The sequence below is a fragment of the Sapajus apella genome, unplaced genomic scaffold (assembly GCF_009761245.1).
Source record: "Sapajus apella isolate SASKATOON/1434 unplaced genomic scaffold, GSC_monkey_1.0 scaffold40, whole genome shotgun sequence".
Classification (NCBI taxonomy): Eukaryota; Metazoa; Chordata; class Mammalia; order Primates; family Cebidae; genus Sapajus; species Sapajus apella.
The window spans coordinates 20,604,047-20,621,854 of NW_022436980.1; the positions used below are offsets into that span (position 1 = coordinate 20,604,047).

General features: G+C 41.9%; 1 protein-coding gene and 1 pseudogene across 4 annotated transcripts in view; one reads left to right on the top strand and one right to left on the bottom strand.

Moving 5' to 3' along the window:
- Nucleotides 1–17,534, bottom strand: part of CMSS1 (cms1 ribosomal small subunit homolog) — a 379,426-nt gene extending 361,892 nt beyond the window's left edge. For 2 of the 4 annotated variants that reach the window (XM_032299348.1, XM_032299345.1), the window contains exon 1: nucleotides 17,215–17,534. In XM_032299348.1, the coding sequence (XP_032155239.1) occupies nucleotides 17,215–17,278 (64 nt within the window). In that variant the 5' untranslated portion in view covers nucleotides 17,279–17,534. The remainder of the gene's footprint in view (nucleotides 1–17,214) is intronic. The other 2 variants (XM_032299351.1, XM_032299349.1) reach the window with 2 other exon arrangements.
- On the top strand, nucleotides 501–3,381 carry LOC116565604 (annotated as a pseudogene).
- Nucleotides 17,535–17,808: the final 274 nt, after the last annotated feature.

The following is a 17,808-nucleotide window of genomic DNA, read 5'->3' on the forward strand; positions in this document are numbered from 1 at the left end:
TAATGCAGTTCTAATCCCATTAAGACAAAAGTCTTCAAAGTAAAGTTATGTTGGCCCAGTACAGTGACTCACACCTGTAATCCCAACATTTTGGGAGGCCAAGGCAGGCAGATCACATGAGGCCAGGAGTTTGAGACCAGTCTGGTCAACATGGCAAAATCCCATATTATTAAAAATACAAAAATTAGCAGGGTGTGGCGGTGCACAGCTGTAATCCCAGCTACTCGGGAGGCTGAGGCATGAGAATCACTTAAACCTGGGAGGCAGAGGGTGCAGGGAGCCAAGATTGTGCCACTACACTCTAGTCTTGGTGACAGAGCAAGACTGTCTCAAAATAATAATAATAATAAAGTTATATTTTAACAAAAGGATTATCAACACAAAATCATGCTTATTTCAAGCAATATGCATTAATAATATAATAAAAATGAAAATACAGGCTTTGCCCGCCGCCTAAGGAGGGGGTAGGGTCGTGGCCAGCCACAAACTCTGTTGCTGGGATGCCGCAGGTGTACATGACCACCTGAGCTACCAGGCCCAGGAGCCCGATGTGGAGCACTTAAGGGCTACGGGAAGATCCTGGAGGTGGATCTGAAGAACGGATATGGTTATGTGGAGTCTGACAATCTGCGTGATGCAGATGATGCTGTTTACGAACTGAATGGCAAAGACCTTTGTGGCGAGCGAGTAATTGTTGAGCATGCCCGCGGCCCCCGGCGAGATGGTAGTTATGGCTCTGGACGCAGTGGATATGGTTATAGAAGAAGTGGCCGAGATAAACATGGCCCTCCTACTCGCACAGAGTACATTCTCATTGTGGAGAATTTGTCAAGTCGGTGCAGCTGGCGAGACCTAAAGGATTATATGCGTCAGGCAGGATAAGTGACTTATGTGGATGCTCACAAGGGATGCAAAAATAAAGGCGGTAATTGAAGTTGTATCTTATTTTGATATAAAAAGAGCTTTGGAAAAGTCAATGGCAGAAAATCTGATTAGTGGAAGACAAGCCAGGTTCCAGATGACGCCGGTCCTACTCCAGGAGCCGGTGTCATTCAAGGCCTCGCTGTAGAAGCAGACGCTCCCTTAAGAGAAGCCGAAGTGGCTGCAGCAAAGCAGTAATTCTAAGAGCAGACCCCGGTCCAGGTCGGGCTGCGGCTCCTGGAGCAAGAGCCGGAGCCGGAGTCAGAGTTGGAACAAGAAGGAGAAAAGCAGGAGCCCCAGCAAGGACAAGAGCCGCATCCGCAGCTGCAGTGCCGGCAAGGGCCGCAGCAAGCCCAAAGACCAAGCTGAAGAGAAGATCCAAAACAATGACAATGCCAGGAAATCCAAGGGCCGGAGTCCTAGGAGGCATAAAAGTCAGAGCAGAAGTCGGAGCAGGAGTCGGGAGAGAAGAGTGGAGGAGGAGAAGCGAGGCAGTGTGAGTGGGGCAGGAGCCAGGAGGAAGGCAGGGTCCAGAAGAGTCTGCGCCAGAGTCGGAGCCGGAGCAGGAGCAAACCGGGCAGCCGGAGCCAGAGGAGCTGCAAGGACAAGAAGAGCAGGAAGAGAAGCAGGGAGGAGAGCCGCAGCCGCAGTCGCAGGCGCAGCCGAAGCAAGAGTGAGAGGAGCAGAAAGCGAGGCAGCAAGGTGGGCAGCAGCAAGAAGAAAAAGGAAGACACTGACCGCTCCCAACTCTGAATCCAGCCAGAGGGAAGGCCAAGGGGAGAGAGTGAGAATACTGGCACCAGTCAGGAGATCCGGTCCACGTGGAGATCCAATTCCAAACAGAAACCAAAACTTCCGTCAGAATCAGGCTCCATATCAAAGTCAGCTTCAAAAACCTGATCTGGGTCCAAGTCTCGATCCAGGCCTGCAAACCCGATTGGGGTCCAAGTCTCGATCCAGGGCAAGCCCGATCGGGGTCCAAGTCTCGATCCAGACCTGCAAACCCGATCGGGGTCCAACTCCCCATCCAGACCTGCAAACCCGATCTGGGTCCAAGTCTCGATCCAGGCCTGCAAACCCGATCTGGGTCCAAGTCTCGATCCAGGCCTGCCTTCAGATCACCCTCCCGATCTAGATCTAGGTCTCAGGCAAGGTCCTCACTGGCTATGACCACAGGGGAACTACCCGAGGAGTCTTTTGTGCATGTTTGCTAGCCGTGGCACAAGTGATTGGAGTAGAACATGTTACTGCTGTACATTTTCAACTCCCCTAATGGTGTGTCCATAATTGTTAGATCTAAGTGCTTCCTCTCCGTAAAGTCTCCCGTTGCCAGGCCTTCCTGTTTCACTGAAAAAAATTTTCTCTTTAGAAAATCCCCTTTTACTCATGGCTCACAGTAGAATATCCAAAACGCCTTGGCTTTCAGGCCTGGCCTTTCCTATAGGTAGGGAGGCTCAGTGACCTAGACAGCTCCAAGGCTGGAATGACCACATAGGTAGGTATAGTGAGTTCAACTAGGTTTTGCTCATGAATTGACGCCTGTGGATGTATGCCATTTAGTGAAAGCGCTAAGTCTTAAGTTTCCTACCACTTTGGTTTCATATTTTTGGACTTAACCAAGTTGTGAATAGCACAGTCGAGGAAAATTGATACCTGCAGTAATCCACAGGAAATAAACTATAGTGTTTCATATTCTGGTATTGTGATTATATTGCTTTACATTAAAAAAGAAGTTTTTTAAATTTTATTTTTCCCTGTCTTGCAAAGTATAGTGACCCTTGTTTCCATTAAATTTGAATAAAGACTATCTTTGCATGACAAAAAAATGCAAATACAACTAAAAAGTAAGAATACTATTTGGAGTTCAAAACAATAATGTCTGACCTATACGTAACACTGAAATATGAAGAATCTTGCCTCTTGAACATCCTGTTTCTGCAAAAGTGTGGCCTCTGAAGAACAATGAAAATAAAAGAAGCTGACCTAGTAATTCTACAATGATTTCACTTGTTTTTTTAAAGTAAGCAGATACAAATCCAAAGGAGTGAAAACAAATCCTATTTGTAACAAAAATGTTAACAACCTAATACTTTTAAGCTAATGTCTTTTCCTGGTCCTTCATTTATTTACCTTCAAGATTGCTGAATTAATCTTGAGATTTTTTAGAATCAAATATCTGATTTTAACAGATACATGACTGATAATTACTAAGTAATGGAGTAACTAAGGTAAAATACAATTCTCTCTGGATTTGTTTTGAATTTTTTCTCCTGAAGACATGTGACATGCAATTCAGGATGTGACTTTGAGTTTGGGGGAGGGTTTGCAAACTGTGGTTCACAGGCCAAATTCGACCCACTGTGAATGTTGAAAAACAATCAAAATAAGACTATTTTGTGATGTGAAAATTTCATAAATTTCAGATGTTGTTGTCCATAAATAAAGTTTTACTGGAACACAGCCATACTCGTTTACATATTTATTTTCTATAACTGCTTTTACACTGTAATAGCAGAGTTGAATTATGACAGTGATGACTGGACCTGCAAAACCTAAAATATTTATTATCTGAATTTACATGAAAAAAGTTTGCTGACCCCTGGTCTAGTCTGAACTAGTTTAACAAGAAACTCAGAAATAAGAGCTTAAGAGCTTGATCAACTAATTTTTAAAAGCAATATTAGCCATTTGAAAATCAATGAAGAATTCTATGAAAGCTGATAAAAATGGGGACACCATCTTTCAAGCTGTGATATATTTAGTAAAATGTATAATTCTATGAATGCATCTGAAGTGTTCAACTAAGGAACGTCAGATCAAGAAGAGATAAAAGATTTGTGCCACAAAATAATATATTATTATTGAATCTGAGGTAGGAAATGAAAGTTATGTATAGGGCTTCCACATTTATGAGTAATATTTTTCAAGAGGTTCATGGACATTTACCAAATTATAGCAAGAACTACCTGACATGAAATTTAGGGAAGTATGTATAAATTATCACCTTTAAATGTTCCTAATTGTTGTCAAGAACAACCACTCATTTAATAATTTGCAAGAATTGTGGAAATTATATAAAGTAAATTAAACCAGACCATGAAGGTTATCTGAGGGTCCATCTGTTAGAGCCTTCACGTACAGAATACAGAACAATGACTAATAACATAGTCATTTTTCTCCCTCGTCTTTCTTCTTTCCTTCCTCCTGCCTTTTAAATTCATCCTGCCGGTGTTTTGCCCTTGAATATCTGTCAATGCTATCTGCATTTTGATTGAACCCTGTAATATAGCTGATTATGTTTTTTTCCTCTAATTCTGGTATAGTATCTAAACGAGGCTAAGCATGAAGACTTGACAAATTATTCTGAAAACATTCCCAGAAGCCTCTGTTGTGTGTTATTAACATCTACCAATATTCCAAGTCTGAATTTTATATGTAGAGACGATGCTTTACAACATCTACAAGGAATGACTGTCTATATGTAAAACTAATACTGTAAAGCTTTAACTTTGGTGTGAAAAAAGAAAACACAAAACAAAAAAAACCCCTAGATATTTGGGTTTAAAGAAAAGATCCAAGGTGCTCCCCTACTCCATCATTTCCAGAAGGAATTCAGCATGGAAAAAGCAATACAATTGGAAGGATATACCACAAAATGATATTACACAAAAATATTTACAAAGCTCATTTCGGTGATCTCTGAAGAATAAGCACATTGATTCTAGGTGACAAAAGCTGTCACCAGTAAAAATTACAGGCTTATTTACAAAGCAAGAGTCTGTTGTCCTCTTTCCAACATAATTTGTAAACTTAAATCCAAATATGGTTACAATAAAATGTTAGTAAGACAGTACAAGGACTACTAATGTAATTTTAAAAAGAGAAAAGCAGCATTTGCCAAATCTCTCAAAAGTTGGGACAGGAGTCTGACGACTCTGCTAGCAGATCAAGGTTCTTTTGGTAAAGATCTCCTAGGCTGAAGTCTTCAAGACGTGACTATGAAATATTAAGAATCAGTTAACTAACAAATACTTAATGAGTGCCTTCCACATATCCAGATACTATAGGCCCTGAAGCTAAAGCAAACAAGACAAACAAAATACCTGCTCACATGGAGCTCTAACAGTCTAGTGCTGGGAAAAAGTAACAATTTAAGAAGAAAAAATAATGGTTGGTGCTAAGTGCTCTGCTGAGAATTACAAGAACATAATTTAATAGAGACTGGACGTGGTGGCTCACACCTAATCCTAGCACTTTGGGAGGCTGAGGTAGGCGGACTACCTGAGGTCAGGAGTTTGAGACCAACCTGCGTAACATGTTGAAACCCCATCTCTGCTAATAGAGGCCGGGTGTGGTGGTGGGCACCTGAATCCCAGCTACTCAGGAGGCTGAGGCAGGGAGAATCACTTGAACCCTGGAAGCGGAAGCTGCAGTGAGCTGAGATCGTGCCATTGCACTCCAGCCTGGGGACAGAGCAACAGACTCTGTCTCAAATAATAATATTAACAATAATTTAATAGATAGTGTGATAATGTAACAGAGCACCTAGATAGATACTCTAGACTCCCTGCCTGATCAGGAAGTGCCTCTCTGAGTGGGTGATGTTTGAACTGGGTACTTAAGAAAGAGCCAGACAATCAGAAGGACAGGACTGAAAGGAAAAGGAACAGCTACTGCAAAGGGCAAAGAGAGGATAAGTGTGGCCTACCGAGGAACAGAATGAAGGCTGGAGTGGGTGGGATAGCATAACTACAGGGGACTAAACAGTAGAAGACCTGGTGGCTGCCAGCCATGGTAAGTAATCCGAATTTCATTCTAGGTGCCAGGGAAAAAGCAATTGGAGAGTTTAAGCAGGAATGTGGCCTGAGTTCTTTTAAAAAGATCTCTGGCTGCTGAGTGAGGGACAAGGTGGAAACTCTGAGCCCTGTTAGAAGCTTATGGCAATGGTTGAGGCAAATAAGGATTATGGTGTATACTCCAATGGAGGCAGAACGAAGAAAAATGCAAACAAAGATTCAGGTAGTGTTCTGGAGGTACTGACAACAGGGCTGAAGAAAGTAAATGAATAAATCAGAATAGTAGTAAGCCTCTGTGAAAGTGGTTAGTTGGTGGTTTAATTTATGGAGACAGGAAAGCCTGGAGAAAAAGCAGTTTTGGAGAATAATTCAGTAGCTGGATCAGGTCTGGGTTACTGGCAGAAATGGTTCTCAAAGCCCAAATGGAAAAGCTGCTTATCTGTAGCTCCAAGTAACCAGTGTTCTTTAAAAGAGCAAACTTTGTAAGACTAACAGATGCAATTTGATAATGATATATAAACAAAAGAGTTTCTAAATTGTGAGTCTCTTTAAACTGATAATGGATTATTCCTTTAGAGATGAGATACTTAACACTGATAATTACAATGCAAAATATAAATTTCAGACTGCCTGAATATGAATGACAGCTCCCCCGCTTAGCAATGAAACAGTATTGGGTAAATCACTTAATCTCTCAGTGCCTCAACTTCCTCATCAACAAAATAAAGATAACAACAGTCACTACCACAGTAACTACCCCTAGTGTACTGTGAAGATTAAATTAACTAGAACACATAAAGCAATCAAAACAGTATCTGGCACACAGGAAGTGCTCAACAAATGCAAGCTGGCATTATCATTACTGAGACAGAGTTTTCTCTTGTTGCCCACACTGGAGTGCAGTGGTGTGATCTTGGCTCACTGCAACCTCCACCTCCTGGGTTCAAGTGATTGTCCTGCCTCAGCCTCCTGAGTAGTTGGAATTACATGCGTGCACCACCACGCCCAGCTAATTTTTTGCATTTTTAGTAGAGATAAGGTTTCATCATGTTGGCCAGGCTGGTCTCGAATTCCTGACCTCAGGTGATCCACCCACCTCAGCCTCCCGAAGTGCAGGGATTATAGGTATGAGCCACCGCTCCCAGCCACAAGCTGGTAGTATTACGTGCAGTCTCCTGGCACTGTACCCATAAGTGTCTTAACATGTCAGTTTCCTAGTTAGATGCTTGGGAATAGATGGCATTAAAGATTCAGAATAAGTTGGGGAAGCATATGAAAGACCCTCCTCAAAAGACATGGAGGCTCAATGTTACAGATTGCTAGGCACATGCTCTTTAAGATTAAGCTATCTGCTGGGCACAGTGGCTCATGCCTGTAATCCCAGCACTTTGGGAGGCAAAGGCAGGCAGATCATGAGGTCAAGAGATTGAGACCATCCTGGGCAATATGGTGAAAGCCCGTCTCTACTACAAATACAAAAATTAGCAGGGCATGGTGCCGCATGCCTGTAGTCCCAGGTACTCAGGAGGCTGAGGCAAGCAAATTGCTTGAACCCGGGAGGTGGAAGTTATAGTGAGCCAAGATCACGCCACTGCACTCCAGCCTGGCGAAAGAGTGTGACTACATTTCAAAGGAAAAGAAAAAAAGAACAAGCTATCTGTATGCCAGTTATTCCTAAATCTGTATCTCAGCCTGGATCTGACCCTGAGGCTTCGTACTTAGCTGCCTACTGGGTACTCGCCTTGGTAATCTAATAGGTACATCATTGAAATAAAAAGGGAAAGCAATCAGTATTCTCTTCATCTTCAGTGAATAAATGATCAAGGCCATTTTCTTTTCTTTTCTTTCCTTTTTTTTTTTTTTTTTTTTTTAAAGACAAAGTCTCACTCTGTAGCGTACGCTGGAGTGCAGTGGCACAATCTTGGCTCGCTGCAAGTTCCGCCTAGGGGTTCAAGCGATTCTCCCATCTCAGCCGTCCGAGTAGCTGGGACACAAGTGCCTGCCCTCATGCCTGGCTAATTTTTGTCTTTGTAGTAGAGACAGGTTTTCGCAATACTGGCCAGGCTGGTCTTGAACTCCTGGCCTCAGGTGACCTGCCCACCTTGGCCTCCCAAAGTGCTGGGATTATAGGTATGAGCCACAGCACCTGACCTCAAGTGACATTTTCAACTGCAGAATCACTTGGCTCTCTTCCATAAGTCACAAAATCCATGCTCAATGTTACAGAATGCTACAAAAACTATGTTAAATGATAGACATTCTCTCAGTTTTCAGCTTCACACTGACAAAGTAGCCAGACTGGTCAATTACATTAATATCTCAGACATTGTAACTTCTCATTTCAGCATTAGTATTTCCTAATCATGATTCAACTGAATATATTACTTACTGTAAGTCACTTCAAACTGTTTCTGAAGGTTTACAAGGAAAAGGAAATAAATCAAATATTAGATGCCATTAGGTGATTCCTGGGGTCCTATGCCTGAAGCATCCTGGGCTGCACATTCCTCAGCACCGTGACTCCCAGCTGTCTTAACTTGGGCCATGACTCCAAATGCCACCAATGGAGTGACTAGGCACCCCCTAAGGACCAGGAGAGTTCCTGCAAAATTCTAATTGCAGAGCCTTCCACTCTCAAAAGTGTCTAGATTGGATGAGAAATTATATGTCTACCTACATACTCTGTAGCAGCTAACATGCATACATATAGGCATTTATTCTGCTAACATCCACCTAATACTAATTAAGAACCAGGGATGAGGAGGATCCAAGATGGCTGAATAGGAACAGCTCCGGAGTGCAGTTCGCAGCCAGAACAGCACAGAGGGTGAGTGCTCGCTGCATTCCCAAACAAGTTTTCACTGCCTACAGACCAGGAGATTCCCGGGTGGAAAAGCGCCACGAGTTTTCAGCATGGCGGTTTCAGCCGGTCCCAGGTCGGTGCGCAGAAACTCACACAAGTTTGGGCGGCTGTTTTGAGCTCCTGGGAGACAGGAGCCGCCCATTCAACTGAAAGGGAGGGGACACAGACAGGGAGCCAGACGATCTGGCTAGGCGGTACCACCTCAACAAAACAAGCAAACTGAAATGCTCTGGATTGAGAGCTTCACAGCAAGCGCAGCTGGACCCAGGACGGTCCAGCTCAGTGTGGGAAAGGGCACCAACACTACCCAGGCAGTCCACCACTACCAAGGCAGTCCGCCACTACCAAGGCAGTTCACACAGCGCAGGGCAGAGCCTGCAGCAGCTCAGCAACACCTCTACTGGCCAACTGTTACTAGACTACTCCGTGAGGGGCAGGACATCTATGAAAAAAGGCAGCAGCATGACAGGAACTTATAAATAAAAACCACTTTCCTAGGACACAGCACCTGGGAAAAGAGGCGGTTATGAGTTCCGCTGCAGCAGATTTAAAAGAACCTGCCCAGTAGCTCTGCATAGAACAACTGAGGTCCCAGCACAGCACTTGAGCTCCTATAAGGGACAGACTGTCTCAAGCAACTCTGTGATCCCCATATACCCAAAGAGACACTTCATAAAGGAGAGCTCAGGCTGACATCTGTCAGATACCCTTCTGGGATGAAGATAACAGAAGAAAAAACTGGCGGCAACCCTTGCTGTTCTGCAGCCCCTGCGGGTGATCCCCAGGTGAGTGGGGTCTGGAGTGGACCTCCAGCAGTCCTGCAGCAGAAGGGCCTGACTGTTAGAAAGAAAACTAAGAAGCAGAAAACAATAGCTTTGACATCAACAACAAGGATGTTCACTCAGAGACTCAATCCAAAAGTCACCAACTACAAAGACCACAGGTAGATAAAGCCACTAAGATGGAAGAAACCAGTGCAAAAAGGATGAAAACACCAAAAACCAGAATGCCTCTCCTCCTCCAAGGGATCACAACTCCTCACCAGCTAGGGATCAAAGATGGATGGAGAATGAGTCTGACGAATTGATAGGAACAGGCTTCAGAAGGTAGGTAATAACAAACTTCTCAGAGCTAAAAGAACATGTGCCAAACCAATGCAAAGAAACTAAGAACCTAGAAAAAAGTTTAGATGAGATGCTAACTAGAATAAATAAACGACTTGATAGAGCTGAAAAGGACAGCATGAGAACTTCACGAAGCATACACAAGTTTCAATAGCTGAATTGATCAAGCAGATGAAAGGATATCAGAGATTGAAAATCAACTCAATGACATAAAATGGGAAGGCAAGATTAGAGAAAAAAAGAGTGAAGAGAAATGAACAAAACCTCCAAGAAATATGGGATTGTGTTAAAAGACCTAATCTACGTTTGATAGGTATACCTGAATGTGATGGAGAGAATGAATCCAAGCTGGAAAACACTCTTCAGGATATTATCCAGGAGAATTTCCCCAACCCTAGCAAGACAGGCCAACATTCAAGTTCAGGAAATACAGAGAACACCACAAAGATATTCCTCAAGAAGAGCAACCCCAAGGCACATAATCGTCAGATTTGCCAGGGTTGAAATGAAGGAAAAAATGCTAAGGGCAGCAAGAGAGAAAGGTCGAGTTACCCACAAAGGGAAGCTCATCAGGCTCACAGTGGATCTCTCTGCAAAAACCTTACAAGCCCGAATAGAGTGGGGGACAATATTCAACATCCTTAAAGAAAAGAACTTTCAACCTAGAATTTCATATCCAGCCAAACTAAGCTTCACAAGTGAAGGAGAAAGAAAATCCTTCATGGACAAGCAATTGCTGAGAGATTTTGTCACCCCCAGGCCCGCCTTATAAGAGCTCCTCAAACAAGCACTAAACAGGGAAAGAAACAACCAGTACCAGCCACACCAAAAAATGCACCAAATGGTAAAGATCATCAACGCAATGAAGAAAATATGTCAACTAATGGGCAAAACATTCAGCTAGCATCAAAATGGCAGGATCAAATTAACCCACAATAATATTAACCTTAAATGAAAATGGACTAAATACCCCAATCAAAAGACACAGACTGGCAAATTGGATAAAAAGTCAAAACCCATTGGTGTGCTGTATTCAGGAAACCCATCTCACATGCAAGGACACACATAAGCTAAAAATAAAGGGATGGAGGAAGATTTATCAAGCAAATGGAGAGCAAAAAAAAGCAGGAGTTGCAATCCTAGTCTCTGATAAAATGGACTTTAAACCAACAAATATGAAAAGAGACAAAGAAGAGCATTACATAATGGTAAAAGGACCAATGCATCAAGAAGAACTAACGATCCTAAATATATATGCACCCAATACAGGAGCACCCAGGTACATAAAGCAAGTTCTTAACAACCTACAAAGAGACTTAGACTCCAACACAATAATAGTGGGAGGCTTTAACACTCCACTATCAATATTAGACAGAAAAACAAGACAGAAAATTAACAAGGATATCCAGGACTTGAACTCAGATCTGGACCAAGTGGACCTAACAGATGTCAACAGAAATCTATACCCCAAATCCACAGAATATACATTCTTCTCAGCACTGCATGGCATCTACTCTAAAATTGACCACATAATGGGAAGTAAATCACTCCTCAGCAAATGCAAAAGAATGGAAATCATAACAAACAGTCTCTCAGACCACAGTGCAATCAAATTAGAACTCAGAATTAAGAAACTAACTCAGAACCACTCAACTTCATGGAAACTGAAAAACTGGATCCTGAATTTCGACTGGATAAACAATGAAATGAAGGCAGAAATAAAGATGTTCTTTGAAACCAACGAGAACAAAGACACAATGTACCAGAATCTCTGGGACACATTTAAAGCGGTGTCAAGAGGGAACTTTATAGCAATAAATGCTCACCAGAGAAGCAAGGAAAGATCTAAAATAGACACCCTATCATCAAAATTGAAAGAGTTAGAGCAGCAAGATCAAAAAAACTCAAAAGCTAGCAGCAGACAAGAAATAACTAAGATCAGAGCAGAACTGAAGGAGAGAGAGACACAAAAAAAAATCCTTCAAAAAAAAAATCAATAAATCCAGTAGCTGGTTTTTTGAAAAGATCAACAAAATAGACAGTCTGCTATCCAGACTAATAAAAAAGAAAAGGGAGAAGAATCAAATAGATGCAATAAAAAACAATAAAGGGGATAACACCACTGACTCCACAGAAATACAAACTAAAATCAGAATTACTACAAACAACTCTATGCACATAAACCAGTAAACCTGGAAGAAATGGATAAATTCCTGGACACTTGCACCCTCCCAAGCCTAAACCAGGAAGAAGCTGATACCTAGAACAAACCAATAACAAGGGTTGAAGTTGAGGCAGCAATTAATAGCCTCCCAACCAAAAAAAAATCCAGGTCCAGATGGGTTCACAGCTGAATTTTACCAGACATACAAAAAGCAGCTGGTACGATTCCTTCTGAAACTATTCCAAACAATACGAATACAGGGAATCCTTCCCAAATCATTTTATGAGACCAACATCATCCTGATACCAAAACCTGGCAGAGACTCAACAAAAAAAGAAAACTTCAGGCCAATATCCATGACGAACATAGATGCAAAAATCTTCAATAAAATACTGGCAAACCGATTGCAACAGCACATCAAAAAGCTTACCCATCATGATCAAGTAGGCTTCATTACGGGGATGCAAAGCTGGTTCAACATACCCAAGTCTATAAACGTAATCCACTACATAAACAGAACCAAAGACAAAAACCACATGATTATCTCAACAGCAGAGAAGGCCTTTGACAAAATTAAAAAACGCTTTATGCTAAAAACTCTCAATAAACTAGGTATCAAAGGAACTTATCTCAAAAACAATAAAAGCCATTGACGACAAACCTACAGTCACTATCATACTGAATGGGCAAAAACTGGAAGTATTCCCTTTGAAATCCAGCACTAGACAAGGATGTCTCTCTCACCACTCCTATTCAATACAGTATTGGAAGTTCTAGCCAGGCCAATTAGGCAAGAAAATAAATAAAGGTATTCACTTAGGAAAAGAGGAAGTCAAATTATCTCTATTTGCAGATGACAAGATTGTATATTTAGAAGACCCCATCATCTCAGCCCAAAAATCTCCTTAAACTGATAAGCAACTTCAACAAAGTCTCAGGATACAAAATCAATGTGCAGAAATCACAAGCATTTCTATACACCAATAACAGACTGACAGCCAAATCATGAGAAAACTCCCACTCACAATTGCTACAAATAGAATAAAATACCTAGGAATACAACTAACAAAGGATGTAAAGGACCTCTTCAAAGAGAACTACAAACCACTGCTCAATGAAATAAGAGAGGACACAAACAAATGGAGAAATATTCCATGCCCATGGTTAGGAAGAATAAATATTGTGAAAATGGCCATACTGTCCAAAGTAATTTACAGATTCAATGCTATCCCCATCAAGCTACCAATGACCTTCTTCATAGAACTGGAAAAAAACACCTTAAACTTCATATGGAACCAAAAGAGAGCCTGCAGAGTCAAAACAATCCTAGGCAAAAAGAACAAAGCCAGAGGCATCATGCTACCTGATTACTACAAAGTGACAGTAATCAAAAGAGCATGGTACAGGTACCAAAACAGGATACAGGCCAATGGAACAGAACGGAGGCAATGTCACACATCTACAACCATCTGATCTTTCTTCTTTGACAAACCTCACAAAAACAAGCAACGGGGAAAGGATTCCCTGTTTAATAAATGGTGCTGGGAAAACTGGCTAGCCATGTGCAGAAAGCAGAAACTGGACCCCTTCCTGACACGGTACACTAAAATTAACTCCAGATCGATTAAAGACTTAAACACAAGACCTAACACTATAAAAACCCTAGAAGAAAACCTAGGCAAAACCATTCAGGACACAGGCGTAGGCAAGGACGTCATGACTAAAACACCAAAAGCATTGGCAACAAAAGCCAAAATAGACAAATGGGATCGAATTAAACTCCAGAGCTTCTGCACAGCAAACGAACAATCATTAGAGCGAACCGGCAACCAACAGAATGGGAAAAATTTTTGCAATCTACCCATCTGACAAAGCACTAAAACAGAATCTACAAAGCACTAAAACAGATTTACAAGAAAAAAAAAACAAACAAAGCCATTCAAAAGTGGGTGAAGGATATGAACAGACACTTTTCAAAAGAAGACATATATGAGGCCAACAAACATATGAAAAAATGTTCATCATCACTGATTATTAGAGAAAGGCAAATCAAAACCACATTGAGATACCACCTCAAGCCAGTTAGAATAGCAATCATTAAAAAATCTGGAGACAACAGATGCTGGAGAGGATGTGGAGAAGTAGGAATACTTTTACACTGCTGGTGGGAGTGTAAACTAGTTCAACCATTGTGGAAGACAGTGTGGTGATTTCTCAAAGGCCCAGAAATAGAAATTCCATTTGACCCAGCAATCCCGTTACTGGGTATATACCCAAAGGATTATAAATCATTGTATTATAAAGACACATGCATACATATGTTCATAAAGGCACTGTTTACAATAGCAAAGACCTGGAACCAACCCAAATGCCCACCGACAATAGACTGGACAAGGAAAATGTGGCACAAATACACCATGGAATACTATGCAGCCATAAAAAATGATGAGTTCGCGTCCTTTGTAGGGACATGGATGAACCTGGAAACCATCATTCTCAGCTAACTGACACAAGAACAGAAAATCAAACACAGCATGTTCTCACTTATAGGCGGGTGTTGAACAATGAGAACACATGGACACGGGGAGGGAGCATCACACACTGGGGTCTGTTGATAGGGGCCAAGGGAGGGACAGCGGAGGGGAATGGGGAGGTAGGGGAGGGATAACATGGGGAGAAATGCCAGATGTAGGTGATGGGGGGATGGAGGCAGCAAACCACATTGCCATGTGTATACCTACGCAACAATCCTGCATGATCTGCACACGTACCCCAGAACCTAAAGTACAATTAAAAAAAAAAAGAGCCAGGTCCCATGTTGAGCTTCAGTGCAATGCAGGACTCTAGCACAAAGTTGACAGGTTTTAAAGAGCCATGAAAACTTTGTGTTACATACCACATCTAAGAAGACGTGACAACAGCCAAAAAATAGTACAGTTCCTTCGACAGACAATAAACCGATAATTAAGTACATTAGATAGGTGTTATAAACCATGTATAACCAACAAGTATTTGGAAGTGTCTGAAATTTTCCAGTGCCTTGCTAACATGGATGTGAACTGGGAACAGGTGATAGTGACAGATGTTTATTTTTATAGGCAGGTAGAATAATAACAGGAATAGATACACGATTACAACTATCTTTCCTTTCTCTGATTTAACATATTCTCCTTTGACTTTCAAAACAAAACATAATTTGTATATTTTAGGCTGAAATAAACAATTGAATGTACTTAACATCCATATCAAATAACTAAGTAAAGACTTCAAGAAGGCAGCCAGGTATGTAACCTGTGAGCTTTAGGTTCAAGGCTAGATCCCATCAACATAAGAAGAATCAGGAAATCTGAAATGGTTCAGTTGTGATTTCTTTTGAATTACAAACATCATTCAGATTACAGTTAGGCAAACTGCCAGTGAATTATCAAGGAGATTTCAAATAAATGCATACACTTTGCTTAGGAGCAGTAACAAAGCAAAGGCCTCTGATAAATTTAACGCCAGGAATTTTCAAAGCTTAGTCTTATGGCTAGAAGGAACTTAAGAAGTAGAGCAATTTTAGGCACTCCAACACTCTGTCCTCATGAGAATTCTGACAACTTGGATGAAGGAGTCTGTAGCAATTTAAAGTTCTACTAGATACAATGTTTAAAACTGTTGGTTGGTAAAACCCTGAAAAAGATGATCTGTAAGGGCTCTTTACAGATGATACTAAGACCCAGAGAATTCACATAGTAGTAGTGGGAAAAGCATGACTTTCAAAGTCAATCATTTGACTAAATTCTTCCCAGACCTCTTCTTCAATGTCTGTTCCTAAGAACATAAATTTTTTCTATTTCTTCACCTATAAAAATGAAGGGAACACTTACCTTTCAAGGATGTTATGAAGATTAAATCAATTCATGTTTATGAAAATACCTGTCACATAATAAATACTCAATCCATCTTGATTGCCTTTCTTCCAAGGGATGAATAACTCAAAAGTCACATAGTGAGGACTAGAATCAAGAGCTGGGATCCCCTTCACCACTTAACAGAATTCAACTATTTCTTAAATGGTCTCTATACCTGTTGAATCATATCATAAAATAGAGCTTTTTAACACCTGAGTTGGGAGGGGTACTTATTAAAGTAAATGTGGAACACCACAGGGCTGCAAAGGAGTCAGGAAGTTTAATCAAAGAAATGTTACATTGGCTACCTTTCTAAAAATGCCATCTGCTTAGTTTGTACCTGAAGGCTTGACCTTCTGGAAACAATGCAAAAAATGAAGTTGGTTATTTTTAATGGATATTTCACAACTAGTATTTCAAGACTCTTTGCAACAAATAGGTATCAAGTGTCTAACATGTGCGGGGAGGGCCCTGGTATGACAAAAGTATGAATCCAACTTTGGCCCTGTTTCCTCTTGTAGAAAAGAGAGACAGACCTCGAGGAGTAATAAAAACCAACCAACCAACCAATAATTGCATAGTAGGTGTGTTGGAACTTACAAAGTTCAAGGCCAGCCTGACATGGTGGGTTACTTAATGCTACTCTACTTAGGGATGAAATGCCCACTGCATCAGGAGTCGGTCGACATTGCAGAAACTATTCAAATTGTGTTAACCGAATTCTAGCATTGTTTCTGAGAGGAGCTAGCTTTGTGAACTTGTCAAGTTACTTGACATCTTTAGGTTATGTTTCTCAATTGTAAAATAAATGAGTTCAAAGGATGATCCCTATCTAAACCTCCTTCCCATTCTAATATTCCAAATTACATGATACTGATGATGACCACAAGAAATACAGCAACTTACGTTTACCGCGCATCTATTATATGTGAAGCACTGTGCTAAAGTGCATTACTGTACTATCTTCACAACTTTCTGAAATGGACATTATTGTTACCTTTATTTATAGATGAGGAAAACGAAGCTAAACAGTATCAGAAAACTGGAGTCGTGATTTGAATGGAAGCAGTCTGAAGCAGTAATCCCCGCTTCTGACCCCAGTCTGAAGGTTAACCCTGAATTGAAGCAGTTCAGGAATTATCCTTAACCATCACACAAAGCTGCCTCTCTTCACAAAAGCTGTCTTATCCATTCTCAAGAAGCAAGGAAAAGAAAAAATGAAGCTTGGGAAAGGGTCCTTCCTGGCTGGCAAGCAGATCTGAGTTAAGGTCAGAGTTGTCTGTTTCACGTGTTAAAAAGTCTCTCGCGCCACTTTCCCCGAGACGCTCGCGCGCTAACACGGCCGTGCACATCCCTGCCAGGCGGACACCGCGACCGCCAGAAGCCGCCAGGGCTGAGGCGCGCGGAAGGGCTCCGGGAGAGGCCCTGTAGGAGGGCGGGCACGAGTGGGTACCTGGGCTGCTGCCTGCTCCAGTCGGCTGGTTCTCCCACCACTCGTCTCCGAGATCGTCTGCCATCTCAGCTCAGGACTCGACGTGGGCGGATCACAGGGGAAGGCGTCTGGCTGAGGAGAATCAAGCTCTCTTCAAAGCCAGGCGGCTGGCGTCTCTGCACGCGGAGCCTCCCCTAGACCGGTCCCGCGGTCGCCTCCGCCCCGCGGCGATGACGTCAAGCCTCCGCCCCGCCTCTCCGGAAGCCCCTGCGAGACTCGTTACAGTTTCCACACAGGCGCCGACAGGCAGAAGCAGTTTGGAAATGCAAAATAAATTTCCCCAAAGCTAAAAGACAAAAAAAGAAATAAGCCAAAAGGGATTGTCGTCGTTTTTGATAATATATTTCAAAAAATTTTGTTTAGGTGTTACGTTTTCCGATAAGGTTGTGTCGAAAGTGTGAAACACGATGCCAAGACGATTTTTTTCTGCTCAGTTTGAGTTGCGCCGCGGGAGAAGACTTGGACACGTGCGTGTGTTTTCGCTGGTGCGTCAGCGTTTCGGAGATTTTGTGTTTGTACAGTTTGCTCTTAGAAACCGTGCACAAGGATCCATGA